Genomic DNA, 27,123 nt, shown 5'->3' on the forward strand with positions numbered 1-27,123 from the left:
GAATCAATACTCCATGTCTATGGGAAACTACGACATTTTGACTGTTGTCCTCTAAGCCTAGAATGCTCCCCTCATCTCTGCCTCCTGGCTTCTCTCAAGGCCCAGCTAAAATCTCACCACCTCTAAGAACCCTTTTCTCATCCTACCTAAAACTAGTATCTTTTCCTCTGTTGAGTATTTCCTTTTTAACCCTATATGTGGCACGGCTTATCCATAATTGTTTGCAGCCTGTCTCCCCATTACATGGTGAGCTCCTTGAGTCAATTGTATCCCCAACACTAGGTACAGTACCTAGGAAATAGCAGACACTTAGTGTTTTTTGACTGACATCACAAAGAGCAGAGAAGCACTTTTATGTAATTAGGTTCAGTACCTTATTTATTATACTTTAAGATTACATTCTGGGCCTCCTGTGGCTGTCAACTAAGTAGGAAGGAGGCAAGTGGAGTCATTCCCTTATAATAGCTTTTAAAAAATAAAAAAAATCAAACCCTTTTTGTTACCCTTCCTAACTCTCAGTCCATTTTGAGCTTTAGCACACTTAAATTTTTTCTAAGACCACACCACATTTTTATACTCATCCTCTGGAGACAGGTAGCTCAGTGAACAGAACACTGAGTTTAAAATCAAAAGAGCCAAGTTCAAATCCGCCGCAGACACTTCGTAATTGGGTGATCTTGGGCTAGTTATTTGCATCAGTTTTCTCAGCTTTAAAATGGGGATAATAACATCTACCTCCCAAAGTGTTTTTGAGGATCAAGTGAAATAACTGCATGGTACTGAATGGCACATAGTGAATGCTTAATAAATGCTTGTTTCCTTCCTCGCCCTATTACCTAATCTTTATTAATATCTAAGTTGATTAATGCATTCCCTCTATGCCTACAATAGTCTCTCTGTTCAAATCCCATGTGTTCTTCCTCACTGGAATTATCTTTTTGTTTTCAGAATTTCAATCATAACATCTCCCATACTTCCTTTCCTTTGAAGTATTTTAATATATGAATTCCTTGGAATCCTTTTAAATCTGTTTTTCCAAAATCTAGGATACATGCCAGCCTATAACCTGGATTTCTTCTTTCTATTACAAAGAGTAGGTACAAAGAGTACCCCAACCACGAAGGTTCTCCTGATTTTCACCACAGTACTTGGAAAGACCTGGCCCCTCTTAATGAGAATCAGATAGGGAATAGATTTTCCTTTTGTTGTTTTCTCTACCTATTGAAGGATGAAATTATCATTAAGGCAAGTCAAACTTGTCTTAAATTATTATCCTAAGGTTCCCACATGGAAGATTAAATGATGAGCAGGTTTAAAGAGGATGATAATCTTGTTTTTGTGCATGTAGAATTTATGAAGCCAGTGAGAACACAAATGAAAATGGCTTATCATTAGGACAAGGAGATGCCTGAAGCAAAGAAAGGGAGGTCATCATTGTATCTATATATTTGGGAATTTACCCATATTAAAAGAGGTAGCTGAAACTATGGGAATGAATGAGACTGTCAAAGGAAAGAATATGGATATAGAAGATATCTGGAGAGAATACACAGGGTTCAGAAAATGAGTGAGAAGCCACTGAAAGAGAGAAAGGAGGATTCATGACAGAAGTCAATTTGGGAAGTAAAGGAGTAGAGAGGAATGGCAAGAAAGCTGGGCTTCAAATCGGAAGGATCTGAGTTCAGCTCCTGCCTCTGATCCTTACTGGCTGTGTAATTCTGGGTATGTCAGTAAACCTCTCTGAAACTGTTTCCTCATCTATGAGATGGATAAAGGCATCTAGTTCACAAGGTGATTGTGATGCTCAAATGGGAGTAATGTGTATAAAGTCAAGTTGAGAGTTAAGACAATAAGCCTTTATTAAGCACTTAATATGTGCCAGCTACTATGTTAAGCACTGAGCATAAAAAGAAAGGTGTAGTTCCTGCCCTCAAGAAGCTTGTAATCTAACCAAAGAGGCAGCATATAAATTACTAGGTACAGACATAAAGTGATTGGAAGGAAAATATAAGCCATGTTATTTTACAAAATTGGCTTGAGTAAAATGTGAGCATATTCTAAAACAAGTCCTTTTTTTCAGGGATTTTTTTCCAGAAATTGGAATATGATACTTTTTTTTTTTCCTTTTCAAAGCATTTAATTTTAGAAGCATGACCCATTTTGGACACAGCCTATACATGGACCAGTGTGATGCCAGCTAACTGATAAAAAACCAGCAGGAGAGGCAATTCTTCACTGATGACCTATTTATCACTTAAGGCTTGTGCCCAAAACATCCAAGACAGTTATTTTTAATATGGTTACTGTGTGTTTGGCAGGTGTGAGAATAGTGTTGAGCCATGGCTAATAATTCAACAAGGAGAGAGACAAGAAAAAGGAAAGAAAGGACAGACAGAGACGGAGACAGAGAGAGGAGGAGGAAGAGGAGGAAAGAAGGAAGAGAAGAAAAGGGGAAAGGAAGAGGAGGAGGAGAGAGAAAGGAAGGGTGTAGAGTATCCCTTCTGGCTATTTGTGGAAACTGTGCATGTCCTTGGAGAGATAAGGGCCTCTGCCATTAAGTGCAATCTCATATCAGACTGACATAAGTTTGTGTGTTGGTAGAGGGGGCAGATTCTCCTGGTCAAAGTCCTATGTCTGACATTTATGCCTGGCCAGCTCAGAGCAGTGACTTGAGTCACAAAAAGGTGGTATGGATGGGTAACATCCTCCATTGAGTGTGGAGTGACCAAATGCTTCTCCTCTTCAACAGGTGATCCACCTTTGCTGTACAGCTTCCTCCAGAAAAGACTGGGGATCTCCTTAATTCGAAAACCTACTGAGAAGCTCAAACGTCCACATATTTTAATTCCTCAGAAGTCCAATCGGAAGGTATAGATGAGTCCAAGGGGTTCCTGTTGGTTTGTCGGAGGAAGGCCCAGGATGGGGAGGCCACAGTACATTGCTCTTTGTAAAGGCTAGCCCAGGAATGGGCCCACCACTAGTAATAATCTGCACGAACAGGAGGGCCTTAACACTTTCATCATGGTACCTGAAGGATTCTACCTTAAGAGTACCTGAGGAAATTCTTAGTCCTTCCACTAGACAATTCCTTTCTTTGGATTAAAATTAGCCACCCCCTTGCCCCATAAAAATGTAGATATCTCTGAGAAGAGTATTCTGTGTAAGTAAAGAACTGGAAGGAACCTTATTAGAACTGTACAGAATCATATGACTGCTTATTCTACTGATAAATACAGTAAAAACAAGGTTACACAACTAATTAAGGGCAGAGCTGATACTAAATCCAGGTCTTGATTCCTAACCTGAGATCATTTCTCCTGCAGGATATACTACCTCTCTTAGCTAGCTATCTTAATGGGACATATAGGCTGGAAGAAAGAGAGACTTCCAACATTGAAAAGATCAGAAATCTAGTGAAATTAAAGATTAAATTCCTATTTACTTAATGCTTTGATTTGACAAAGTATTTATAAAGCTGATCTTAAAGTAAAACAAAGATGTAGGCTCAGTCCTATGGCAGATACAGAGTATGTGATTCAAGTCTTCTAGCTTGTTCATCTTTCATTCTTGAAGAGGATCCATTGGGCAATTCTCTAAGTCTCTGGATGCAGACTAGTTGTGGATTTGTATCAATAGAAAAGCTTCCTTTTTTTTATTTTCATGAAATTATGAAAAACAAATGCTCCAATCAGATGGGAAAATAAAGTATCATTTTTTTCCTATTTTATAGAGAAATCAAATGGATTCTGTAGGTCAATGTAGCTAATAAGTATCAGCACCAAGATCTGATCCTACATCTTCAAAATTTTACACCCAGTATTCTTCCCATTATATTGTGCCCAAAAGCACATCACATGTGAGGAACACAGGATTTCCATGATGTTGGATGATTAAATCTCACTTTCCTCTATTGTTGCCTTCTGAAGCCAAACTAATCAGAATTACTGATCCCTATTGCAAACCCATTTGCTCTTTAGAGAAGCCCTCCCCTGCTTTGATCATAATTTCCCCCCTCACCACTGACTTACAGAGCTCTCTCTTCTCCTGCCCTGGTCTCTGAAAGGTTAAAAACAAATTTGAACCTAGCTCTTGCCCCTTGAGCCAACATGGCAGACATGATAGGGAATGGCTGATTTGCCCTGTCCTTGTGAGTGTGTGCAGAGTTCAGCTGGTTTTCTAATATACATAGTCGTTCTGAAATTGGCTCTGGTCTGTTAAACCCACGGTGAAGAGAAGAGCTTCTTGGATTACCTGTGGGTGCATGGCTGGAACGGGGAGTTGTCCAGAGGTTGGGTCCTATTTCTGCTGATTGTATCCCTGCTTAGCAGCTTCCGGACAGAGAAGACCATTCTGTACGGGGAGAGGCCTGGGTCCAAGTACAGCCTAGGGATGTGGGCCTTGGCTCTTTGTCTTTCATTTGGGGCAAAGAAGTGGTGAGTTTGAAAAGGCCGGGGGAGCAAGCCACCGAGAGGTTCAGGAGTGGAGTTCATGCTAGGGCTCTTGGCCAGTCAGTCCAGCTTCTAAGTCCTGAGGAATTGTAAGGTTCTAAGGACCAGTTACCTTATGAATGAACCCCTGGTTTTGGCCAAACAACCAATGAAAGAGGCTTCTCTTCACCATGTGGTTAGCAGACTGGAACCAGGTATGCGATGTCTTATCAGGGCCACATGGAGATTGCATCAGCTGAGCCCTCTATATTTGTTCTTTAGGGCTGCCCTGGCCAGTCTCCCATTATACTGTTTTAAAACAAGGAAATGAAACATGTTGTGAAAGGAGTAAACAGAAGGTTATGACCACAAAGAAAACTTCTCCCTACTTGGAAACTCTAACCATGTTTTTATAACATGCTTAAAACACAGACTAGTAAGCAAGGAAACTCCTGGGTGGAGAAGGGGTTTGAGGGACATGGTTGTTGCCTGAAGAAGGACCCAAAATGCTAGAGATCATCAAATAGCTGGACACCAAAATTTAAAAGACTAATGGAGCAGGTGAAAGAATATGAGATTTCAAATGCCAGAGAATCTGCTGGAGATTAGGCAGTCAGAGAGTCTCTACTCTGTCCTACCCACACTGTTTCCCAGAAGTTAGGTGCCTTTTGTTACAGAAACTTGCATGTCCCGTGTCCGGCTTGTACTGCTATGTTGTGTTGGCCTGGAGGGGGCTCGCCCCCTCTCTCTGACTGCCAAATCGCTGTCTCTCACACACACATGCTTAGGGGCAACTTGGGAGCCCATGTTCCAAACTCTCAAACGGGATCCAGTCAGATCTTTTTCCATTTTTCTTTTATAATTTAATAAGTAAATCTCTTACTCACCTTCTAGAAAAAGTAGGGGCTTTTGAAAACTCTTTAGGGGATTGATTTACTTCAATTCAGGAAATGCTTAGAGGGGCAATAAAGAGTCCTAGAATTGGTGCTGGGAGGTTTAGTTTCAAGTCCGGCTCGGCCACCTTCATCCTATGTGACTATTCTCTGGATCTTTCTCTGGATCTCAGTTTGTTAATCATTAAAATGGGGACAATAGTTCTGGTATCACATTCATCCCAGAGTGGGTCAAATGGGAGCATAGACATGCTTTGTAACCATAAAGTGACTATGTTATTATGGGGATGGGGGCTCTTGCGGGGTTCTTTTTGTGACAGGTAAGAAGTCAAATTCCGAAGGTCCTGAAGGCCCCCATCATCCTAGAGCTGCCAACTCAGGAAGTGCCGGACACACCAGCCCCAACTATGTCCAGGCGGGCCTTCACGCCTCTCCCACCTATCCATTCCTCTACCTCCACTGTCTTTACCAAGGAGGACTCTATGAAGACAGAGACATCCAGTGAGATCACTGGTTCTGACATATGCTCGGATGATGATGTGAAGAGTGTGGAATCCTTCTTCATGACTCAGGTGCTTCCTGACGGCCTCTGTGGCGACGGACCCTATGCCCAACCAGAACCCGCCTCTGAGAGAGCTAGTGTGCAACGTGGTAGGAGAAAGATCACCACATTTGGAGTCAAATGCCCTGGCCTTGTTCCTGTGCCCTGGGCCTCAGTTTCCCCTTCTGTGTAATGAATGGATTGGACTATCAGGATCAGCAGATTCTGGCCAGAGGGCATTTTTATACAAGCCAAGAATTTTAAAAAACATTTTGAAACATTAAAAAAACTCTATTTTTAAATGTAAAAACAAATTCTTAGCTACCCAGAGGCATAAAAAAGCAGCAGATGCATTTTGACCAGCTGTGATTTTTCAAATGCTGGGCTAAATAACCTTTAGGTCCCTTCAGCTCAAAATCTTATTAACCTAATAATAATTTTTCTCAACTTTCCTAGGATAGACACAGAAACCTTCTATTATACTGGTCTTTTCTTCTTAAGCTCATGAGCAAAACAAGCCAATCTCACTTTCCTCCTTCCTGTGTCTTGCAACGGCCACCCCTGCCCTGTTCCCCACTTCTGGGCAGCCTCCTCCCAAGCCTCTTGAGAACAATTGTGCTGGGGCTGCAGAGAATTCAGAGGCCACAGCCAGACTGTGGAGGATTTAGGGGTTTTATTGGCCAGGGGGATAGTTTGGATTTCAGGATGCTGCTTCAGGAGGCTGGAGAATCAGGGAATGTTGAGGATAAGGTCACTGAGGCTTAAAAGGACAGTCTGGGGACATCAGCTATTTCAGTTTGCCTGAAACTAGAATGTGAGGGGGCCCAGGAAGACATAAGGCATGAGAGAAATGGATTAGGGAAGGCTTAAGGCCAAATTGAAGAGTAAGAAGTGAAGATCCTTGTCCAATAGCCCTACAAAAAGGTTTAGAATATTTTTTTATATACTCATTCCTTCTCTTTCCTCATCTTCACGTCCTACCTCTCTAGAATTTCTAGAATGAGAAGCAAAAAAGCTGGAAAATCCTTTAGAGGTGATTCAGTCCAAGTCTTTCATTTCACAAATGGGGAAGCAGTGGCCAAGAGGGAAGGGAGGTCAAACAGCAAAGACCAAGACCTGAACCCGGGTCCTCTGACTCCAAATGCAGAGCTCTTTCCTTCCAGTGCCCCCACTGTGGATGCTGCAGGAAGGCGTTCGGGAGAGGAGAGCCCAAAGGGCCTCTGGAGCTAATGGATGCTTCGGCCCCCCAGGTGACTAAGGTGCAGAGAACTCCCAGGAGACACAAGGAAGCCAAGCCCTCTGAGGAGGACAAAAGGGTGAAGATCGAGGAGAGAGAGGCAAAGAAGCCACGGAAAGTGAGCGCCACCGTCCCAGAGCAGTACAGAGGCTACGAGGAACTGCTCCAGACAAGTCCTGACCCCAGCTTCGCGGAGCCCATGGGTGAGTGGGGACCACCAGAGCCTGGCCGCCGGGCCATTTCCCACAGATATGCAAAGCCAAACCAGCCCTCACTCGTAGCCCCTAATGGAAGTGGGGGGAGAGATAGAAATGGAGAAGCCCAGCTCCTCTGCACTATTTGTATCAGTCATAGCTTTCTGTGACCCCATTTGGGGTTTTCTTGGCAAAGATCCTGGAGGGGCTTGCCATTTCCTTCTCCAGCCCGTTTTACAGATAAGGAAACTGAGGCATGGTTAAATGACTCGCCAGAGTCACACAGCTAGGAAGTGCCTGAGGCTGGATTTGAACTCATGAAGAGGAATCTTTCTAGCCTAGAACTTTCGCCACTGTGCCCCCAGCTGACCTTCCTCTCCCACAATAAACTCACATTTGGTGAGAGCTCTAACCCATTCCCATTCCCTAGATGAGAAACATGTAGGTTCAGAAGTAGGAAATGACTTGAGGATCCCAGGATCCTCCATCCTAGAAAAACCCTCTCCTTGATGAACATAAAGAAATGGAGACCAAGAGGGCGAGGGACCTGCCAAGACCACCACAGGAGGTCAGCAGCTAGATTCTCCTAAGCCTCTAGGAAGCCACCTTGTGTTTGTCAGACCAAAGGCAGGAGCTATTATTTAGTAAGCACCTACTATGTGCAGGGATGGTGTGGGGAGGTGGGAACACTCCCTCAGTCCCCCACATCCCTACTGATTAGTACGGGGAAGGTGAAGGCTCTTAGCTCTGATATTAACTTGCTGAGTACCTGTAGGTAAATCACTTGGCCTTAATCAGCCCGGGGTCCTTTATCCATAAAAGTAGGGCACTGATAGCAGCATTACCCACCTCATGGGGTGGTTGTGAGAAGAAGTTCTTTGTTAACCCTACAAGGTTTTAGATACATGCGTTCACAATAAGGACAAATGCTGGCGTTTATATAACACTAAGATTTGCCAGGTGCTTTACAAATATCATCTCATTTGGTCCTTCCAAATCAGGGAGACACAAGCTCATGTCAACTCCATTTTACCATTGAGGAAACTGAGGTAGGTCACACGGCTAAGTAAGTGTCAGAGGCCAGATGATGGGGGTTTCTGCCCCCACATCCAGGGCTCTACTCACTGTTCTACTAGCTGTGTAATTACTATTGGGACTATATGAGCCTGGAATGAGGGCCGTTATATTGCTATGCTCTTCAATTAAATGACTGCTTTGAATGAGTGTATTCTCTGTTTGGTCTGGCCAAAGAAAAATTGGCAGGAGCTTCTGAGCTATGGTCACCCATTGGTGGGACAATAAATTAGCCTTCCCTCCATTCTCCTACTTGGACCTTTATACTTGTACTCTTTAATGTTAGAGTTTATCTTTTCTTTTTCCTTTCAAAGAGATGTAGGCTTTCAGAGAGGTAGAAGGTAGTGACATGTCTTTGCAGACATACAGCTATTTAAGAATTTGTTTAATGTTCATCTACTTGGGGGAGGTAAGTAGGCAGCTAGTGGGTAGAGCACCAGCTCTGAAGTCAGGAGGACCCAAGTTCAAATCTGACCTCAGACACTTAACACTTCTTGGCTGGTGACCCTGGGCCAGTCACTTAACCCCAAATTGCCTCAAACCCCCCCCCCCAAAAAAAAAGAATCTGTTTAATGTTAACCTATTCTAGTGAACTCTAGATTCCCTGCTCTCATAGAGAGGCACTTCACCAGATAATCTTGAATGTAGCTTGGACCATCTTCAATTGTGAACCACTGAAAGTTATCCCAAGTTCAAAGGGCACTTAAACCATTCAGTCAATTCATCAGTAAGCATTCATTTAATACCTATCATGTGCCAAGGACTGTGCTAAGCACTGAACATAACAAAGAAAGGCAGAGTTTACAGTCTAATGGGAGGAAGGGAGACAACATGTAAGCTATGTGCAGATAAGCTCTATACAGGGTAAATTGGAAATAATCAACAGAGAGAGAAGGCATAAGCAGTAAAAAGGGATCAGGAAAGGCTTCCTGTTAAATATAGGATTTTAGCTGGAACTTTAAAAAAGCCAGAAAAGCCAGAGGTGGAGATGGGGAGGGGGAGAATTTGAAGCAGAAGAGACAGTCAGAGAAAATGAACAGTTAGGGGATGAATGCCAAAAACAATTGGAAGACCATCGTCACTGGATCGAACAGTACCTGAGAGTACATGAAGCATAAGATGGCATAGGAAAGGTATGTTGGTAGCCAGATCATGAAGGACTCTGAACATCAACCAGAAGATTTGATATTTGGTCCTGAAGGTAAGTCAGTGGAGTTCATCGAATAGGGAGGTGAGTGGAGGATGGATTGGAGTGGGCAGAAACTTGAAGCTGGCAAAACCACATCAGCAGGCTCTTGTAATCATGAGACTGCCCCAGGAGAATGGCAATGTCAGAGGAGAGAAGGGGACATGGGAGAGATTGCAAAGGTGTGACGGGCAGACCTTGCTAACAGAGTAGATGTGAAATGGGGAGAGGGAGAGGGAGGAGTTGAGGACAGTGTCTGGGTTTCAAGCCTGGTGTTGCCCTGGATAGTAACAGGGAAGTGTTGAAAGGGTGAAACGTTTAGGAGGAAAGATAATGAGTTCAGTTTGGGACATACTGAGTTGAAGATATCTACAAAACATCAGTTTGTGATATTCAATAAGCAGTTGGTGGCTGGAGAGGTAGATCTGGGAATCATCAGCACAGAGATGATCATTGAAAATGGGAGCTGATGAAATCACTAGTAGAGTAGCATAGAGGGAAAAGAGAAGAGGGCTCAGGATAAAACTCTGGGGGACATTCACCATTAGAAGACTTCCTGGATAGAGATCCAGGAAAAGAAACAGAAGAAGCAATCAGGAGTATTCACCCATAATGAATATGGGGGCATAGAATGGGGGCAAGGAGTATCTACCACTCACACCAGCCTGATGAATGCTGGGTCTTCAAGGCCTTTGGATTTGTACAATTCTCTATTAAACTACAATATCTTATTCAAGGGAATGTGGAGTTAGGGAACATTTAAGTTCCAGCTGGACCACTTAACAGATGATCACGGGTATAATTATTCCTCCTTTTTAGGTGTAACAAGACTTGCACTTCTTCCTTAATCAGGGTATTACAAGGAAAATATTTTTAAATCATAGATGTAAACTGTAATTACTATCATTACCAGTTCTGACTGGGACAGGAAAGAAAGATGTGTTACCTAGAAGGATCCACCAGGGTCAATCAATTAGGTAACGCTCCCAGGGAGAGGTTTCAGCCCTCCTTGAATAGGTCCTGGAGCTGAGTAAGTACATCCTTTTGGCCCTAGGAATCCAGCAGAATGTCAAGGCCCTGTACAATATACTTAAGCATCCTCTGATCTATCGCTCCTCCAAGGCCAAGCTTGATGCTTTCCAGAATCCTTACTGCCCCAAGGAAAAGCAGGTAAATGGGCCACAGGTTCCTTTAGGAGAAGAACCAGGCTTCTTCTGCTGCTCCAACTCCCCTAGATGTCCCTCTCTCTGAAGACTTCCTTCCCCCTTCCCTCACAGTTCCAAGGGTCTGCCCTTTCTTTCTCATCTCCCTTAATACCCTAACTCTCCATCTTTCTTCCCTCCACTTTGCATGTCTCTATACTCCAGTCCTGGGGGACTTTCTCTCTTTCTCCCCCAAGAGAAACCAGGGACATCATCTTGTTTCCTCTAAGGGTGCTACCTGATGTTTGTGAGCCCACGGCGTTCTTTCAGTGGGACTGAGTTGTTTTATCTCTAGCACTTAAGTTTGGGGATGTATTTTGGAAGGGGACTCTGGGACAGCCATAGGTGGGGATATGTCTCAGCTAACATATCACCCCTTTGATATACAGATCCCTCGGAGTAAAATTCCTACCCCTCGGAAGACTCGAGCACAGTTACTGGAGGAAATCTTGTATCAAATGAGGAACCCTCAGCAAATAGTGGACAGTCCACTAAGTAAGTCCTTCCCAGCCCCTCCACTAATGGCCACAACCCCACCCCAACCCTAGCCATAGAGTGGCTGTCCATAGGAATGGAAATTGGGAGAATGGAGGACCATGGAGCTCCAAAGAATGGGAACCCCCCAGATTGCCCCTAACATTTAGAACTGCTTCTGATCCACTATGGGATGGAAGGGGAAGACTCCATAGCATACAAATGCTGCCTAAATTCTCACTTTTCAAGAGGTCATAGAGGTTGAAGCTCCTGTAAGAAAGCAGATGATATCCCCCCAACGCTCCCAACATACACACATATCCACATGCCTCATCCTGGATTAGAGAGATTTATTTTCTCCCTGATCTTGATAAAAGGGAGATTTGGAACCTTGGGAGTAGAGAGGAAGAACATGAAATGATATGAGGGGAGGGGAGCTAGATCTCTGAAAAATGTTCACTTTTAGACCATCTAGTCATGAGATGAAAAAAAGCAACCAATTTATTTGACAGATGAGGAAATTGAGACCCAAAGAGAGAAAGACTGTAGTCACAGAGCAAGTTAGTGGGAGAGTCAGGGCTAGACTCCCAAGTCTTCCCTTCCTATTACCATATGGAAACCTTTCAGGCTAGGGGTGTTCCCACCAGGTCTTTCCAGGGCCAGGTACAGAACCTGTAGAGAGGTGTCCCTTTCTCTCCCAGGCTCTGTTCTGCGGAAGCGAGCCGAGCGCAGGCTGGAGGATCAGAAGCAGTATCGGGAGGCCCAGCGCCTCCTGAAGGAATTCAAGGCCAGATACAAGAGAGTGGTGAGGAGCTCCCTGAAAGAGGTCTTTGATAGGCCCCCTAACTTTGATGAAATGGAAAAGATGGAAAGCCGGCAGAAGCTTTTGGAACTCCAGGGTTTTCTGCAAGAGTGTGAGGACGAAGATGAGGAAGTACAGAACAAGGACTTTGTTTAGACCTTCTCAGGGGCCGTCCACCTGCTCACCAAACTCTGGGGTCTTGCCCCTCCCAGGTCAGTTCTCCCAGGACTGTGGTCTGAGAGATAACCTGCAGGTCCCTGGCAAGCTATTAGGTGGGGGTGGGGGGTGGGAAGAGAGGGATCAAATTTACCAGCTGAGATTTGGTTTTAGAGAAGACCAAGTGACCCACTCACCTAGGACTCCCCTTCAGGGCCAGGGTCACTCATCAGGATATTGCTCACACCTACCAGCTGCAATAAATAGCACACACTGCTCATATTTGGACTCCTTTGTTTTCTAGGTTCATAGAAACTCCCATTCATCATCCTCTGATATCTCCTTAGGACACAGAGGTGACTCCAGAGTCTTGAAAGCTATGGTCACACAAGGTGTGACTTCTACCCAACCTTGTCTCCTCCATCTCCTAATTTGAAGATACTTTGTTTATCCCTGTTAAATTCCTTCTTGTTAAATGAGGCACAATGTTCCAGGCTATTAAGATTTTTTAAATTTCCTCTCTTCCATCCAACACATTAATGATCACCCCTAGTTTGATGTCATATTCTCTGATAAACAGCGTAATGTCCAAGGCCAAAGTCTCTGGACAAAGTTGATATTGAACCACTCATAAGTCTTGAAAGCATGAGCTCTGAAAGATCCAACCAGATTTCAAATGGGATCTTAGATTTTAGAACTAGAAGGAATCTTGTAAGTCATCTAGGCTAATTCTTTACAAAGGAAAAGAATGACGTTTCTAAGGACACACAGGTAGGAAGAGGTAAACCCAGTCTTCAGACTCCAAATCTGCTGGTCTTTCTCCTGAGTCCCAAGGACGGGGCCACTACTGTCAGTGCTCAGTGGAGGGTAACTCACTGACCCCAGAGGCCTGGCAGCCAGGGAATCCATGAATCCACTAAGTGTGGAAAGATCTGCGGTCTGTCAGTGGAGAGGAGGGCCCATACCCAAAGACCTTCCAAAGCACCAGAATAGAGAATTCTGGGACTCAAAGGAATCTCAGAGTGGAAGTCACCCACTTCACTGCCTCTTCCAGACCTTGTCATCCCAGCTCTGCCAGGGACCCACTCTCTGGGCCTCAGTCTCCATGTTAAAAAAGGGGGATTCACTGGGTCACTCTTAAGATCACCAGCTTTGGCCTTCTAGTCTTAGGATGAGCGTATTTTTGCAGAATCTGTGCCTACAAACAGCCTGGCCACATGCCATCGGGTAAAAGAAATGCTTAGTGCAGTGCAGGAACAGGCAAAGGACAGGTGAAGAAATTCCTTCTTAATGTTTCTGTGGAACGAATGTTACAAATGATGATTAGGTTCCCAATGATAACCATAACAATTATTTATTAGCCAGCAGTTATAGAACACTTACTCTGGGCCAGGCGCTGTTGGGTGTTTTGCAGTTATTGTCACATTTAATCCTCACAACCACACTGGGAGGGAGGTGCTATTATTTTAATCCTCCCCAAAAAATCCCACAATGAAGGTGAAAAAGGGTGACATTAGGGATGAAATAAACTTTTATAGGCTAGCCTGAGAACCTAAACAACCTTTAGTTTACTCCGAATCCCAAAGAACGAGTGAACTTTTGGAACACAACAGAAATGCCCATCTTCATAGACGTAGACTATCAGAGCTAAAACAGACCCTACTGAAATCATCCTTTAGAGAAGACAGGAAAACCGGCCTTCCTGTATCAATCAGAACTCGGGTCTTCCGACCCCAGGGCTGCTTTCTACTGCACCGAGAAGATTCATAACTATGAGCTAGGCAGGTTAGTCCAGGGGAGAGTGCCAGTGGCTGAATGTCAACCTTCCCCACCTGGCTGGAAAAGCTAAGGGCAGGCAGGAATCCTGCCTCAGAGAAGGCCCTTTGGAGGGGTCTAGCAGAGAAGCCAAAGGAGAGCCGGCTAGGTTGGGGTCCCTGAAGGCTGGGAGGGGTGGGTGGGCCTCTGGGGATACCCAGCTGGGTCTGGAGAGGTCGTGGTGGGAGGAGGGTCCATTCAACAGCTCAGCCTCTGCTCAGACCTTCAGCGCAGACATCTCAGAGGCGCTGTGCAAGTATCACACGTCAGATCCAGACTGACGCAGACATTTTCTCCCCACACCCAACTCCAGAGAATAGGAAATGGGAGAGCCCACAAACCACAGGTTGTCATCCTCACCTGGGCCTGGGAGCTGGGGGGGCCAGAAGCTGCAGGCCATCTATTGTCTCATCCGTAATTAATTTTGTTTTCTTTCAAAGTCCTGCCCAAGGCAAGTCCTAATTCTATTCTGACAGGATAGATATTCAGATTGACTACACCTATCATCTTTCTGAGTTTCCTTCAAACTAAGCACTCAGTTCCTTCGCCTGACCTTCCTGGTTACTTTTCTATAGATACCTTCCAGCTTACCCACAAAGAGTTTGTTAACATCTTTTCTAAAATGTGCCCAAAATGGAACAGAACCTTTCAGGAGTATTCCAACTATGGCAGTACATAGTAGTGGTCTTCACCATCATAGTCCCAGGGCCCCCTTCTCTTAATGTAACCTAGAAGTATTTTTGAGCCTTTGGTAACTCCTGTTGAACTTGTAGGCCATTAAAATAGATCTTTCTCAGATGGACTGCTACCTAACCCGTCTCCCCATCTTCTATTCTGAAGATGGCTTATCCCTGTTAAATTTCTTCTTGTTAAATTAGGCAGTTCAAGGCTATTAAGATTTTTTATGCTCTTTCTTCCATTAGTAATCCCTCCTTGTTTGGTAAGTATGTGTTATATGGCTTTATCCTTTTATAAACAGAGTATTGGCCAAGGCCAATGTCTCTGGACAAAGCTGATATCGGATCAATCATTATTGCTCTTTGTGTACAGACCTTCGATTGTTCTAACTCCCTTAGCTGTGCTCCTATCTAGCATCTTTCCATCTTGTCTCTAAAAATAGCATGAGGGACATTGTTAAATACTTTCCTAGAATCTAGAATCCCTTTAATCTACCACTCTACCAACTTTATCAAGAAAGGAAATCAGATTAGTCTGGCATCACATGTTCTTAACAAAGCCACAATAACTCCGTGCTCCTCTTTCTAGCTAGTGACTAACCATCTCTTTAATATATTCTAGAATTTTGCCAGAAATCAAAGTCAGATTTATTGACTAGAGGTCTGTTAGATACTTTTCTTGTTTAAAAATAAGGAGGGCACTTGTCTGTCTTCCATTACCTCTCGAGTTCTGCATGATTTTTCAAAAATCACTATTCGTGGCTCAGCAATCTCATCGGCCAGTTCTTCAGCATCCTAGGATTTAGTGTGTCAGGAATAGTTGGGGAGATGCTGCCACACAGTAGTCACTCTTGGGACTAAGAGGAAGATTCTGAGAAATCATGCTAACCTATAGAGTCACTGAGCAGGCACTGGATTGGCTGAAAGCATGGATGATTCTTCATGCTGCTGCTCCTCCCTCTTGCTTCTTCCTGGAGAAAGAAGCTTCTTCTCTGAAACTCCCTTTTTCCTTTCTTAAAGTCAGTTTTCTAATATCAATGCAGTTAACCACACTGTATTAGTAATCTATATGTTTTATTATGGGGATAGAGAAAACACCTGATACCAGAAAACAGTGAGATAGAAAGAGAGACAAGAGACAGAAAGACAGAGAAGGAAAAAGAGGAAAGGTAAGAGAGATTATGGAAAAAGAAAGAGGGACTGCAAAAGGGGAGAAAGTGAAGAAGATGTAAAAGGGTAATACCCACATGCAGGTGAGAGGCAATGAGAGCAAATGATTAATTCTCTTCACCAGCCCAGCCTAGCACTACTAGCATTACATTAGGCAGCTAAGCAGCATAGTGTATAAAGCTAATGATAATATTAATAATGACAAAATAAGCAATTAGCACTTTTTGAGGTTTGCAAAGTACATAAATTAACTTGATACTTGAGTCGGTAGTCATGGATTCATTATCTTGTTTCAACTATCAGCTGTGTAGCTATAGGCAAATAATTTTTCCCAGTCCCAGTTTTACCTCATCTATAAATCAGGGAGAAAAATAGTGGCTTATTCTCAGCAATACAATGATCTAAGATAATCCCAAAGGATGAAGCATATAGTATTCATGTCCAGAGGAAAAAACTGATAATTTTTTGAATACAGACAAAAGCATATTATTTTTTACTTTTTCTTTTATTCAGCTCTAATTGTACAAAATTACTAATATGGAAATGATTGTACATATATAACATATATCTGATCACTTTCCATCTCAGGGAGTGGGAAAGGGAGGGATGGATAGAATTTGAAACTCAAAACATTTTTTAAAATGTTTTAACATGCAATGAGGGAAATTATATATATGAATGTATGTTTATGTGTACATGCATATATATATATACATAAATATATAAAATAAAAAAAGAAAAATGGTTATTGCTGTGAGTGTATTGTATAATGCTTTGGAAAATTCAAAGTGCCATATAAATGTATGCTAACATTATTATTACACTGCTGAATTAGTATTCATCCACAACCTCAATTAATTTTGAGCTAAAGTTCTCCTAATCTTGTTCTTATGTGTTATCTGCTGCTCTTGTGGTTTCCACAGTACCTGGAATTGTTCTCTCTTCTTCTGAGCAAATGATGATGATATAAGGAGACTGAGAGGCAGTTGCTTTTCTCTGATCTCTCTGACTGAGAGGCAGTTGTTGTCTGACCTCCCTCCTCTTCCCTCTGCCTCCAATTTATTTCATTCCCAATCCACAAGGAACACCTGCATAAGCAAAGGCTGCCCCGAAACTTTTCAAGTGTCATGATCCACAATGCTGGAGGCTCTCGAAGAAGTGACCTGCCCCTTTACCCAGGCATGGTCCTTAACACTTATGGATCTTTTTCTCACTTTTATATTTATCTTCTATTAACTGTCACTCTTTCCAACTGCTTTGTGTTTTTCTTAAAAGTTCTTTTTTTGTTTCCAATGTCTTTATTTTTGAGTTTTATAACCCTTCTGGTCATTGTAGGCCATGGAATCCTATTCATCCTTTCTTTGAATTCTGAAATCTGCTTACCTCAAAGGAATGGTGTCAGACCACTCCTGCATTTTCTATTCTATAACAAATTCTAAGATGGAGTGGAAGTTTCATCTTCAAACTCTCCTCTCCCAATCCAGATCATTGGATTTCTTCACATAAGTTTATTTTAATAGAGAACACCTCTTTGTCATATATCTCTATACACACGTGCACGCGCGCACACACACACACACACACACACTTATGCCTATCCAGTTCCTTCTGAATTCTGAATTCTTCCAGAATCCTGTATTTTCAATTGCAGGCCACCTTAGCAGTCCTGCCACCCCAACTTCTTTGACTCATTTCTACAACGCCCAATAAGGGCTCATCTGATTTTCCTGGAATTCTTCTAGGAGGTGCCCATTACCTCCCAACCCAAACCCTTCTATTTTTGGACAGTTCAGTTGGGAAGTTCTTCCTAGCATCAAGCCCAAATTCACCTCTGTGATTTCTGTCCTCTTGAGACCCAAGGGAGCCAGTCATCCAGGTCTTCTACATGATGAACATTCCCAGTTCCTCCACTGATCTTCACAGACACCAAAGGCCCTTGATCACCCTGGTTGCTCTACTCTGGATACTTTGCATCAGTTTCCTAAAATATGGCTCCTAGAACTGAACACAACATGCCAGGTTCCAGGCCAGTCAGGGATCCCCTTCCATCAAGTCTCAGTGATTATTCCTGTGAAGTTTAATTGGACATATTTTGTGCATTTGCATAAATATATGTATGTATGTATGTATTTATAAAATTACAGCAATAAAAACCCCTGAGTTTCAAGCTCCATAAATCTTGTCTGATAGGCTGAGTTTATTCTAAACATAACCTTTCCTCTGGCCTTTGATGAAACCTTCCATCCTCCATGACTAACAATGATAGGGAAAGAAAAAGGGAGGAGGATGGACATCATTTAGCCATCTCCCTATGACATCAGAGTGAGCAACCAATAAGAGATGACTATATAAGAGTCTTTGTTATAAACCTATTGGCCTTCACCTTCATCTTTGAGCATCCCTTATGGACAAAAGACTCAAACATCTCACACAGCCCAAATAGGGGAAGTACATGACATGGATGTGCCAGATTCGAACAGCAATCTCTCAGACTATCATGACCCACTTCTTCCTTCCCCTGATAACTAAAGAATTTCATATCCAAGTTGTTACATTTTTCCCTTGATGTCTCCTCAATAGCGCCCCGCACAATTCTGAGTGTGACATGACCTTGTGCTTCCCCTCAGGTAAGTTAAAATCTACCTAAATTAAAGGTTTGTTACTTTGACTAGCTGGTCATCTTTTATCTCTAAATCTCAAATCAGCCACAACATACTAGGATGTAATTCAGTACTAGTAGTTACTTTTATTTTACAAAAGGTCAGCTGTACCTACTTTCCCAAACTTTTTCTCTGTCATTGCCTTTATCCAATGTCTCCTAGCATGGATGCTGTTCTTTTATTTTTCCTCCCTGTTCAGTTCCTCTTCCTTCTTTCCCTCTTTCTCCCTCTATTTTTTCATTTATGTGTCCCTTTCTTTCCATTTTCAATAATACGATATTTCATGAAAAAAAGGCAACAAAGTAAAGCTCCTTCAAGTCTTCTGGTAAACGCTCATATAAAGGACCTAGAGAAAGACCAGGAGGAAACAAGTTTCTAAGCCTCCATCAAAACTCATTATTAAATCCTGAACTTCTACCTTTGGTCTTCTCTGGAGGATACAAAATTCGATCCAAATATTGATTGTATCTTACAATTTTTATTGGACAAGAGACCCTGCCAGGTTTCTGTGGTCACTCAGGTGCAGGGCCTTCTCAACTTCCCCTGTATTGGACACCCTGTTTCTGGTTTCAATCCCTTACACTGCTTTCATTCCCCTCTTCCCCACTCGGCTGTCTGCAAATAACTTAGCTTGGAAAAATGTGGTACCTGCCAAGAATGGAAGGCCCAGACCCACTGGCAGAAACAGGAAAACAACATCATAGAGGATTGGTTCCTCTCTTTGTGATCAGAGAACAGAGCCTATGGAAGCTGTTCTGAAAATCTTCTCCAGCTTCCTTCAGCAGGGAAGGTAGGTGGGAGTGGGGAAAGGATTCAACACTGGGATGACAATTGGCTAGAAGTAATGCATTTTTGTTTTTTCTTCTGGACAGATAGAAAGAAGCCACCATAGTAAGAGAAAGAGTTGTTATTTACATTTTATTCGTCTCCCCTCTGGTCTGTTGCAAAGCTCGGTTGATGAGGTGACTGGGGAGAATCTTTGGGGAACTCACCAGGTAAATCTCAATCACTATTCAATTTCCAAAGGCTTTCCTCATAAAAATTGTTGAGCTTTGTGGGGAGATTTATGTAATTGTTGAACTTTGCCAGGAGATTTATATGTAAGTAGGGAAAATCTTTTTGAAATGTGAAAAGCAAGACTTGAACAGCCTGAGGGTACCTGCAGCAAATGCAGAGAAGAAGCTCCACCCACATTTTTGCAAATACAAAGACCTGGCAAATACTTGGCCTTGATGCTATGTTCCTTATAAACTTGACATTCTCGTGCTACCTGATTTAAGAAATGACCTAAGGTAGTATTGACTCCAGATGTTTTTCCCTTCCTGTTTGGAGAACAATATGTAGAAACTAGAATTCTGTAGAATATATTATGCCTTTTTGACTTGGTTTTCTATGAGATTGAACATTTCTGTAGAGTGCGCGATAGAGGGGGTCCTTCCCTCACCCTCCACTTCAGAGCAGCAACAAATCGCCTCTTGATGGCATCTTCTTGGACATAATTTAGCTCCTCAGCTAAAGGCTTGGTCTGCTGAGCCTGAAATTTATGGATCTTTGCTCCTTAGACCTTTTCTTTAGGTTGGCCTTGAGGTTTTAGGATTTGGAAACTCTCTGAGCTCCAAAGCAGGAGAGTGGGCAGACCTTTCCTCTCATTGGACTGGGCCATAAGCCATGAGTACATGGCTTCCCAGGCGCCTATGTCTGGGATGGGGTCCCCTCCTGTTTGTTTCTTCTTTCCTTTGGTACCGGGTCTCATGGGAAGTCAAAGGTTAACAATCCCCTTCCCTGGCATGTCAGTTACTGAGTAATTGCTGCAAAAATACAGGCAGTGGCAGACATGGTAGAGAGGGGAGGACTTGCCAGCTAGCAGAGAAAAAGCCCAGCCTACTTGATGTCAATCTATCTTAGAAACGAAATGCAAATTGGCTAATAATCAGCCTTCATAAAGAAGCAGTTTGCAAATATCCCAGGGAGGCTTGAATATTATCAGTCTCCTACATGGTTATAATTCTTCTGTGATTCTTTATTGTGGGCAGAAGTAAAGTGAGCCCCTTTCATGGCTGATCTATTTGTTTGTTCTATGCATATATATATATTTTTTTTACTTCTGCCTGGTCTTGGAGAACCAGAGCCAATAATAGAATCTAAGGGACAGGAATGCTGGAGAATTTTCTCTTACTGATGAAACACTTCCAAATGAATGAACCCAAAGCAAAGCACTTGGACAAGGAAAGAAGAGAGTTGGCAAAGGTCATCTGCCTTTGCAGTGTCAATCTAGGGGGAGCCTAAGAAACCATTGTACTAACATTCCATTGTGGTCCCCTTTCTAAAGCCGGAAAAGCCCATTATCACTGAAGCAGGTTGTGGTCCCTTTAAGAAACTGCATTTGTGATTCCTTTCAGATTGATCTGTGACCCACCCCCTCCTGGCAGATGCATTATCAGTCCTGGATGCCAGGGCCTTTGATTCACAAATCCTGGTCAAAAGCATCCCTTTGAATTCCAATAGGAGATCCCCGCTTGTCCCAGCCTCCATGGGATCTGAGCCAACTTGGACTCTCCCAGCCCGCATTGGTTCTGATCTGTTCCAGTTGTCCCAGCCCCCATTCTGATGATCTGCTCAGGTTTCCCAATCCCCACCAAGACTAGCAATATAATGAGCTTCCATCAACTAAGGTCTTTGCAGATGGACCTTGGCAGTTCCCTTTACTGCCAGGTCTTTCTGCCCACTGAGAACCGCATTCTCAATGCCAAACTCCATTTTCCATAGATCTGCTTGCTGGAATAATATTCTTTTCCAATGCTATTCCCTCTTTTTCCTCATCTATTTCCCTAATCAGACTTTATGCTTCCAATCCCCATAATGCTCTTTTATCAATCTAGGTTTTTCGGGTCTGTAAATTCCTTTACAGAGAACTTCTGCGCCGCCAGAAGGGAGTCCCCAGAACTCCCTAGCCTTGTGGCGAAACCTACCCTGAACTCCGAACTTGTCACTAAACCTCATTTAACTCCCTAACCACCAGAAACCCTAATTTCATTTGGGTTCCCCAAATCTAAACCTCATCATCACGACTACCATCTAATATTGAACTAGAAATGTTGGCTTTAGCAATAAGAAAAAAAATTAAAAGGAATCAGAATAGGCAATGAGATTTTTTAGCTTTAGCAAAGTTGCAGGAGATAAAAAATAAACTCACACAAACTATCAGCATTTCTGTATATTACTAACAAGCCCAGCAACAAGAGATAAAAAGAGAAATTCCATTTAAAATAACTGTAGGCAAAATAAAATATTTCGATGTCTACTTGCCAAGACAAACCCAGGAACTACATAAACCCAATTATAATACACTTCTCACACAAATAAAGTCAGATTTAAACAATTGGAAAAATGTCAATAGCTCATGGATAGGCTGAGCTAATGTAATAAAAATGATAATTCTACCTAAATTGGTGGTCTAGTTCAGTGCCATACCAATCAAACTGCTAAAAAATTTTTGAGTTAGAAAAGAATAAAAAAATTCTTCTGGAAGAACAGAAAGGCAAGAATATCAAAGGAATTAATGGGAAAAAAATACAAAGGACAGTGGCCTAGCAGTAACAGACCTAAAACTATATTATAAAGCAGCAGTCATTAAAAGAATTTGGGACTGGCTAAGAAAAAGAGTGGTAGATCAGTGGAATAGGTTAGATACACATGACATAATGACTATAGTAATCTAAAATTTGATAAACCCCCAAACTCCAGCTCTTCAGTTAAGAACTATTTCACAAAAATTGCCGGGAAAACTGGAAAATAATGTCAGAAACTCAGCAGAGATCTACATCTCATACCCTGTACCAAATTAAAGTCAAATTGGGTACATGAATTGGACATAAAGGGTGATATCATAAGCAAATTAGGAGAACAAGGGATGGTTTACCTATTAGATCTTTGGAAAGGGAGAAATTTATGACCAAAGAACTAGTAGAGAACATAATGAAATATAAAATGGACAACTTTAATTACATTAAAAACAAGAGAAGATTAAAACGGAACTACAAAGCTGGGTGGGAAATTTACAGCCAGTGTTTCTGATAAAGGTTTCCTTTCTAAAATTATATAATTATATAAAATTGTGTATAATATAATATGTGTATAACATATATATGTAAAAATTATATAAAGAACTATTCTCATAAATATTCTCATATTCTCATAAATACAAGTCATTCCCCAATTGATAAATGGTCAAGGATATGAACAAGCAATTTTCAGATGATGAAATTAAAGCCATCAACAATCATATGAAAAAAATGCTCTAAATCACTATAAAAACAACTCTAAGGTAGTATCTTAAAGATACTTCATGTCTCTCAGATTGGCAAAGATGACAGGAAAAGAGAATGATAAATGTTGGAGGGAATGTAGGAAAAGTGAGACACTGATACATTGGTGGTGGAGATTTTGAAAAATGAAGCAGGAGAGGCCTTGTGGCAGGGCGGAGAACTAATCTCCAAGCCAAGTTCAAGGGCTGCCTCTGATGCATACTGTCTGTGTGTGACCCTGTGTGACAAATCTCTTTTTAATGCTTGAGCAAGTCTAAGTAACTCAAAAAGACTCAAGGTGCAAATAAGGGGCTAACTTAGATTGGTTAGAAAGGGAGTTCCTCATCCTGGATTTCTTATGCCAGTGAAATCACAGACTCATCACCCATCACTGCTAAAGTTCGTTGGGATAATCACTGTGGAGAAATGTGCTCCTGAATCAGCAGCAACCCACCTGAACCCTCACAAGGGGAAGCTTAGCAGGCTGTTGATCTGGTGCTTGTTGAGGGAACCTTGGTGGATAGAGCACTGGGACTGGAGTCAAAAAGCTCTTTCACTGACACTGGGCACATCCTTTAACCTCTGTCTGCTTCAGTTTCTTTATCTGCAAAACAGACATCATAAAAGCACCTCTTTCCCAAGGTTGTGATAAATAACATATTTATAAAGCACTCAGCACAGTACCTGGCCGATTGTAAATGTTTGTTCTCACCCAAAGATCTTGGGCCTGAAATCTTTCTCAGTAATCACATTGGGGCCCTGTAACTACATGATGCAAATGTAGTCTTCCAGCTGTCTCAACAAATATAACAAGCAATCCTGAATCCCAAGTGGCAAAGAACTTGATGATGAGGGATGTTGCTGGTCAAAGCTAAGGTCACAGCATATGATGGATATGTCTCCATGATAATGTGGAGGAGGCTCAGGGAGGAAGGGAGGAGCTTTTAGGAAGGATACTAGCAACTACAGATTCCTCCTAAATGTTAGTTCTTTTTCCCTTCTATGGCCAATGAAGAAAAAAGAGCTGTTAACCTTTGAATTCACTACACCACTTGAAAATGATAGGAATGGTCCTTTTTGCTTCTTTTCCTGCCTTTCTGTTGTTAACTGGGCAAGTTTAATGTCATGTTATAGATGGACATGCCCAGTCAACCCCACTCTTCTGGGAGAAGGGCTTCAGTACTCATTTTTGTAGGCTTGCTTTGAAGCGCTGTCAATTTTTGAAAGCATTTATCAAATGTCTCTGTGTCTGTGTCTGGAAAGACAATCCCTGCCCTCAAGGAGCTTACACTGTGATGGGATTTATATGTATCTTAGTGCCTGAGGTACAAAAGAAGGCAAAAAACCCCAATCCCTCCCTGCAAGGAATTCTAATGAGGAGATCGGATCAGTAAAGAGATGAAATGTGCATCAGTCCTGAGTTTGAATTCAGACTCTGAGGCTTAATACTTATTAGCTATGTGTAAGTCACTTAACCCCCAATGCCTTCACACACACACACAGCTCCCTGCTTCCACCACCCATGATTGACACTCATGATTGACAGGTCATCCGCTGACCATTCTTTGACACCTCAGCTGCCCTCTTTTTCAAAAACACTCTCTCCTTGCCCCCACTCCTGAGGTGCTCTGAAGTATGAAGGAAGAACCAAGCTAATGTCCCACTTGTCCGACTAGAGAGAGAGAGGAGAGCTTTCCTTCACCAAGCCCAGACAGTGCTCTCTCTCAGGGCTCTTGTGATATGGCCTGAAGAGCATCACATCACAACTTAGGCTGCAGTAACCTTGCTGGCTCTGTGTCTGTTCCTGTGTCCAAGTGTCCTATTTAGGACCTTGTACCTTCTTTTATGTTAATTTAAACATTGCAGGTCAGCCTATCTCATTTAAAAAAAAACCCTCAGTCTCAAAGCAGCCTCAGTGAGCTGACACGATGTCTGAGGGAGGGGAATGGGATTCATTTCTAACTCCTTTCTTGGATTTTATTTCCTGAACATCCCCACTGCTATTCTTCCTACATGGTAATGACTTTCTATGGTATCTCTAAGCAGGTTTCTCCATTTCCCTCTCCCTTCCTTTTGATCTTAGTCACTTTTATTAGATTTGCAAGACTTCAAATGCTTTTTTAAAACTAGTCTTTATTAAGTGATCTTTATTCTTAGCCAGGAGCCTAAAATGCCCACTCTAAGCTATGTTCTGGAATCTGAAACCCCTCCCTAATTCCATCTTACTAACAGACTTCTGCTTCCTAAATCTGCTTTTCTTTCCTGAAGTCCTTGCCTTTAATCAGCAGCAGGGCGGAAGCCACCATCTGTGTCCCCTTACTAGTCCAAGTTTTCATACTCTTGATTCATTATGAAAGAATAAAGATTCATGATTTTCCAGGTACGCAGAGGACTCAGAAGAAGACATTAGGAGATTCTCCATCATCATGTTCTATACACACGCTTTGGAAAGATGAGAGCACACTGTATTGTTCATTTCAGATCCAAAATTTTGGTGCTAAAAGGACCTCAGAAGGCATCTAGTCCAACTCATAACTGAACAGGAATCCCATTTAACATCTCTGACAAGGGAGCATGTAGCCTCTGGTTTGTTGTTGTTGTTTGTTTGTTTTTCTTTTTTTATTGAAGCTTTTTATTTTCAAAACATATGCAAGGATAATTTTTCACCACTGACCCTTGCAAAACCTTGGTTCCAATTTCCCTCTCCCCACCTCCTCTCCTAGATGGTAAGTAATCCAATATATGTTAACCATGGTAAAAACATGTGCAAATCCAATATAGGCATCCGTATTTATACAATTATCTTGCATGTGCAGCCTCTGTTTGAAGTTTACCAGAGCTGGGGAATTCACCCAGCTCTGCAGCAGCTCATCTCTGCATCGTTCCTAAGTTTTATTGTTTTTGAATTGGACATCAGCCACCATTGGGCCCAGTCAGAACAAGTCTAATCTCTTTTCCACATGACCCAGAGGTGTAATTAATGCCAGGCCAGTGCCCAAGTGCCTACGGCCGGCCATAGGGCGTGCTTCCTCCCTACCTTAGGACATTCTGCTAGTCCTTCTAGACCTCCTCCTTCACCTGCCATTTCCTAACTTAATTGCTACCATGCCCCTCGGCTTCCTCCCTTTTTGCTGGCACAATTAGAGCAGATTGCCTGCATTGGGTCACAGGGCCTGGGGTGGCCACTGAAGATCATGCAAAGTGTTATCTGGGGGACCAAACTTCCACACCATTTCTTGTCTCTCTCCCATCATAGCCTTATTCTACCGACATGCCCATCATAAATATGAATTCTGTCCTGGGGTTCCCTGGCACTGATAAGTGAATTTTTGCCTTTTCTTGCCATGATGATCTGGTCATCTCCCAATGCCCTCATTTGGTATCCTCCTTCTCTAACCCTTTTATTAGCATCCCTTCATTAATATGTTGTCTCACACCATTTAAATGTAAGCTTCTGGAGGACAAGAACTGTCTTTCCTGCTTGTATTTTTATCCTTGGTGCTTAGAAAAGCACCTGCTAAGACAGTAAAAAATGTAATAAATATTTTCTATAAAATCCAGGCTGGACCAGGGGAGAGTCACCACCACTACCAGGTGGTGGTGTTCTTTGTTCTCCCCCAGCCCAAATGTCCCAGAACTTATCTGGGGTGGCCAAGCAGGAAGAGAGTCACTACCTGAGATGTAGCACCCCCATCATTTTCACTTTACCTGGGCTTCTTAATTGCTCACAGGACTTGAAGGAAATGAAAGCCAGTGATTTCTTTCTAATGAGATGAAGGCGGATCCCTTAAACACTAGGCTGAGTGGAGACTTTGGCAGGTGTACAGTTGTTAGGCTTCTGGAATTGCAAGCTCCCTTCAGCCACTCTTACTATGGTAGGAAATATTTGCCATCTAGCCTAGCCTATTTTTCCTCCTAAAACACAGGGAAACTGTCCCCAAAGCTTGATTAGTTAATGAAAGGGAATAATGTTTTGGGTTACTGATACGGCTTTTCAGGCACCTAGAGATTGATCTTTCAAGATCAACGTGAAGAGTGGCAATCAGACTCAGAGGATGCCTCTGTGCAGTAGGAATCACACACCATCACTTATGGACCAGAAGCGTTTGCATGTGGAGATGAGTGCTTCACTGGCCTGAACCAATGCTTCACCTTGCTGAATTGCCTCTCCGTTCTAAATTCTCCATTCTCCATTCTAAAACTTCCTTCAACTTTTTGTTCTAATCCTAAACCTGAAAAACCCACCACAGCTGGGCCGGGCCCACATCGCTATGTTATCTCCCTTCTTCCTGTAGCTTCCTGAGGGAAGTC

The 27,123-nt window shown here is 42.5% G+C and overlaps 1 protein-coding gene across 4 annotated transcripts in view; it reads left to right on the forward strand.

Annotated features, from left to right (window-relative positions):
- Nucleotides 1-12,752, forward strand: part of XRRA1 (X-ray radiation resistance associated 1) — a 139,720-nt gene extending 126,968 nt beyond the window's left edge. For 3 of the 4 annotated variants that reach the window (XM_051987108.1, XM_051987109.1, XM_051987111.1), the window contains 6 exons: nt 2,750-2,868; nt 5,641-5,892; nt 7,112-7,301; nt 10,607-10,722; nt 11,144-11,249; nt 11,930-12,468. In XM_051987108.1, the coding sequence (XP_051843068.1) occupies nt 2,750-2,868; nt 5,641-5,892; nt 7,112-7,301; nt 10,607-10,722; nt 11,144-11,249; nt 11,930-12,186 (1,040 nt within the window). In that variant the 3' untranslated portion in view covers nt 12,187-12,468. Of the gene's footprint in view, nt 1-2,749; nt 2,869-5,640; nt 5,893-7,111; nt 7,302-10,606; nt 10,723-11,143; nt 11,250-11,929; nt 12,469-12,490 lie in introns of those variants that run through there. The other variant, XR_007952156.1, reaches the window with a different exon arrangement.
- The last annotated feature ends 14,371 nt before the right edge of the window (nt 12,753-27,123 follow it).

Source organism: Antechinus flavipes, chromosome 3 (genome assembly GCF_016432865.1).
Source record: "Antechinus flavipes isolate AdamAnt ecotype Samford, QLD, Australia chromosome 3, AdamAnt_v2, whole genome shotgun sequence".
Lineage (NCBI taxonomy): Eukaryota > Metazoa > Chordata > Mammalia > Dasyuromorphia > Dasyuridae > Antechinus > Antechinus flavipes.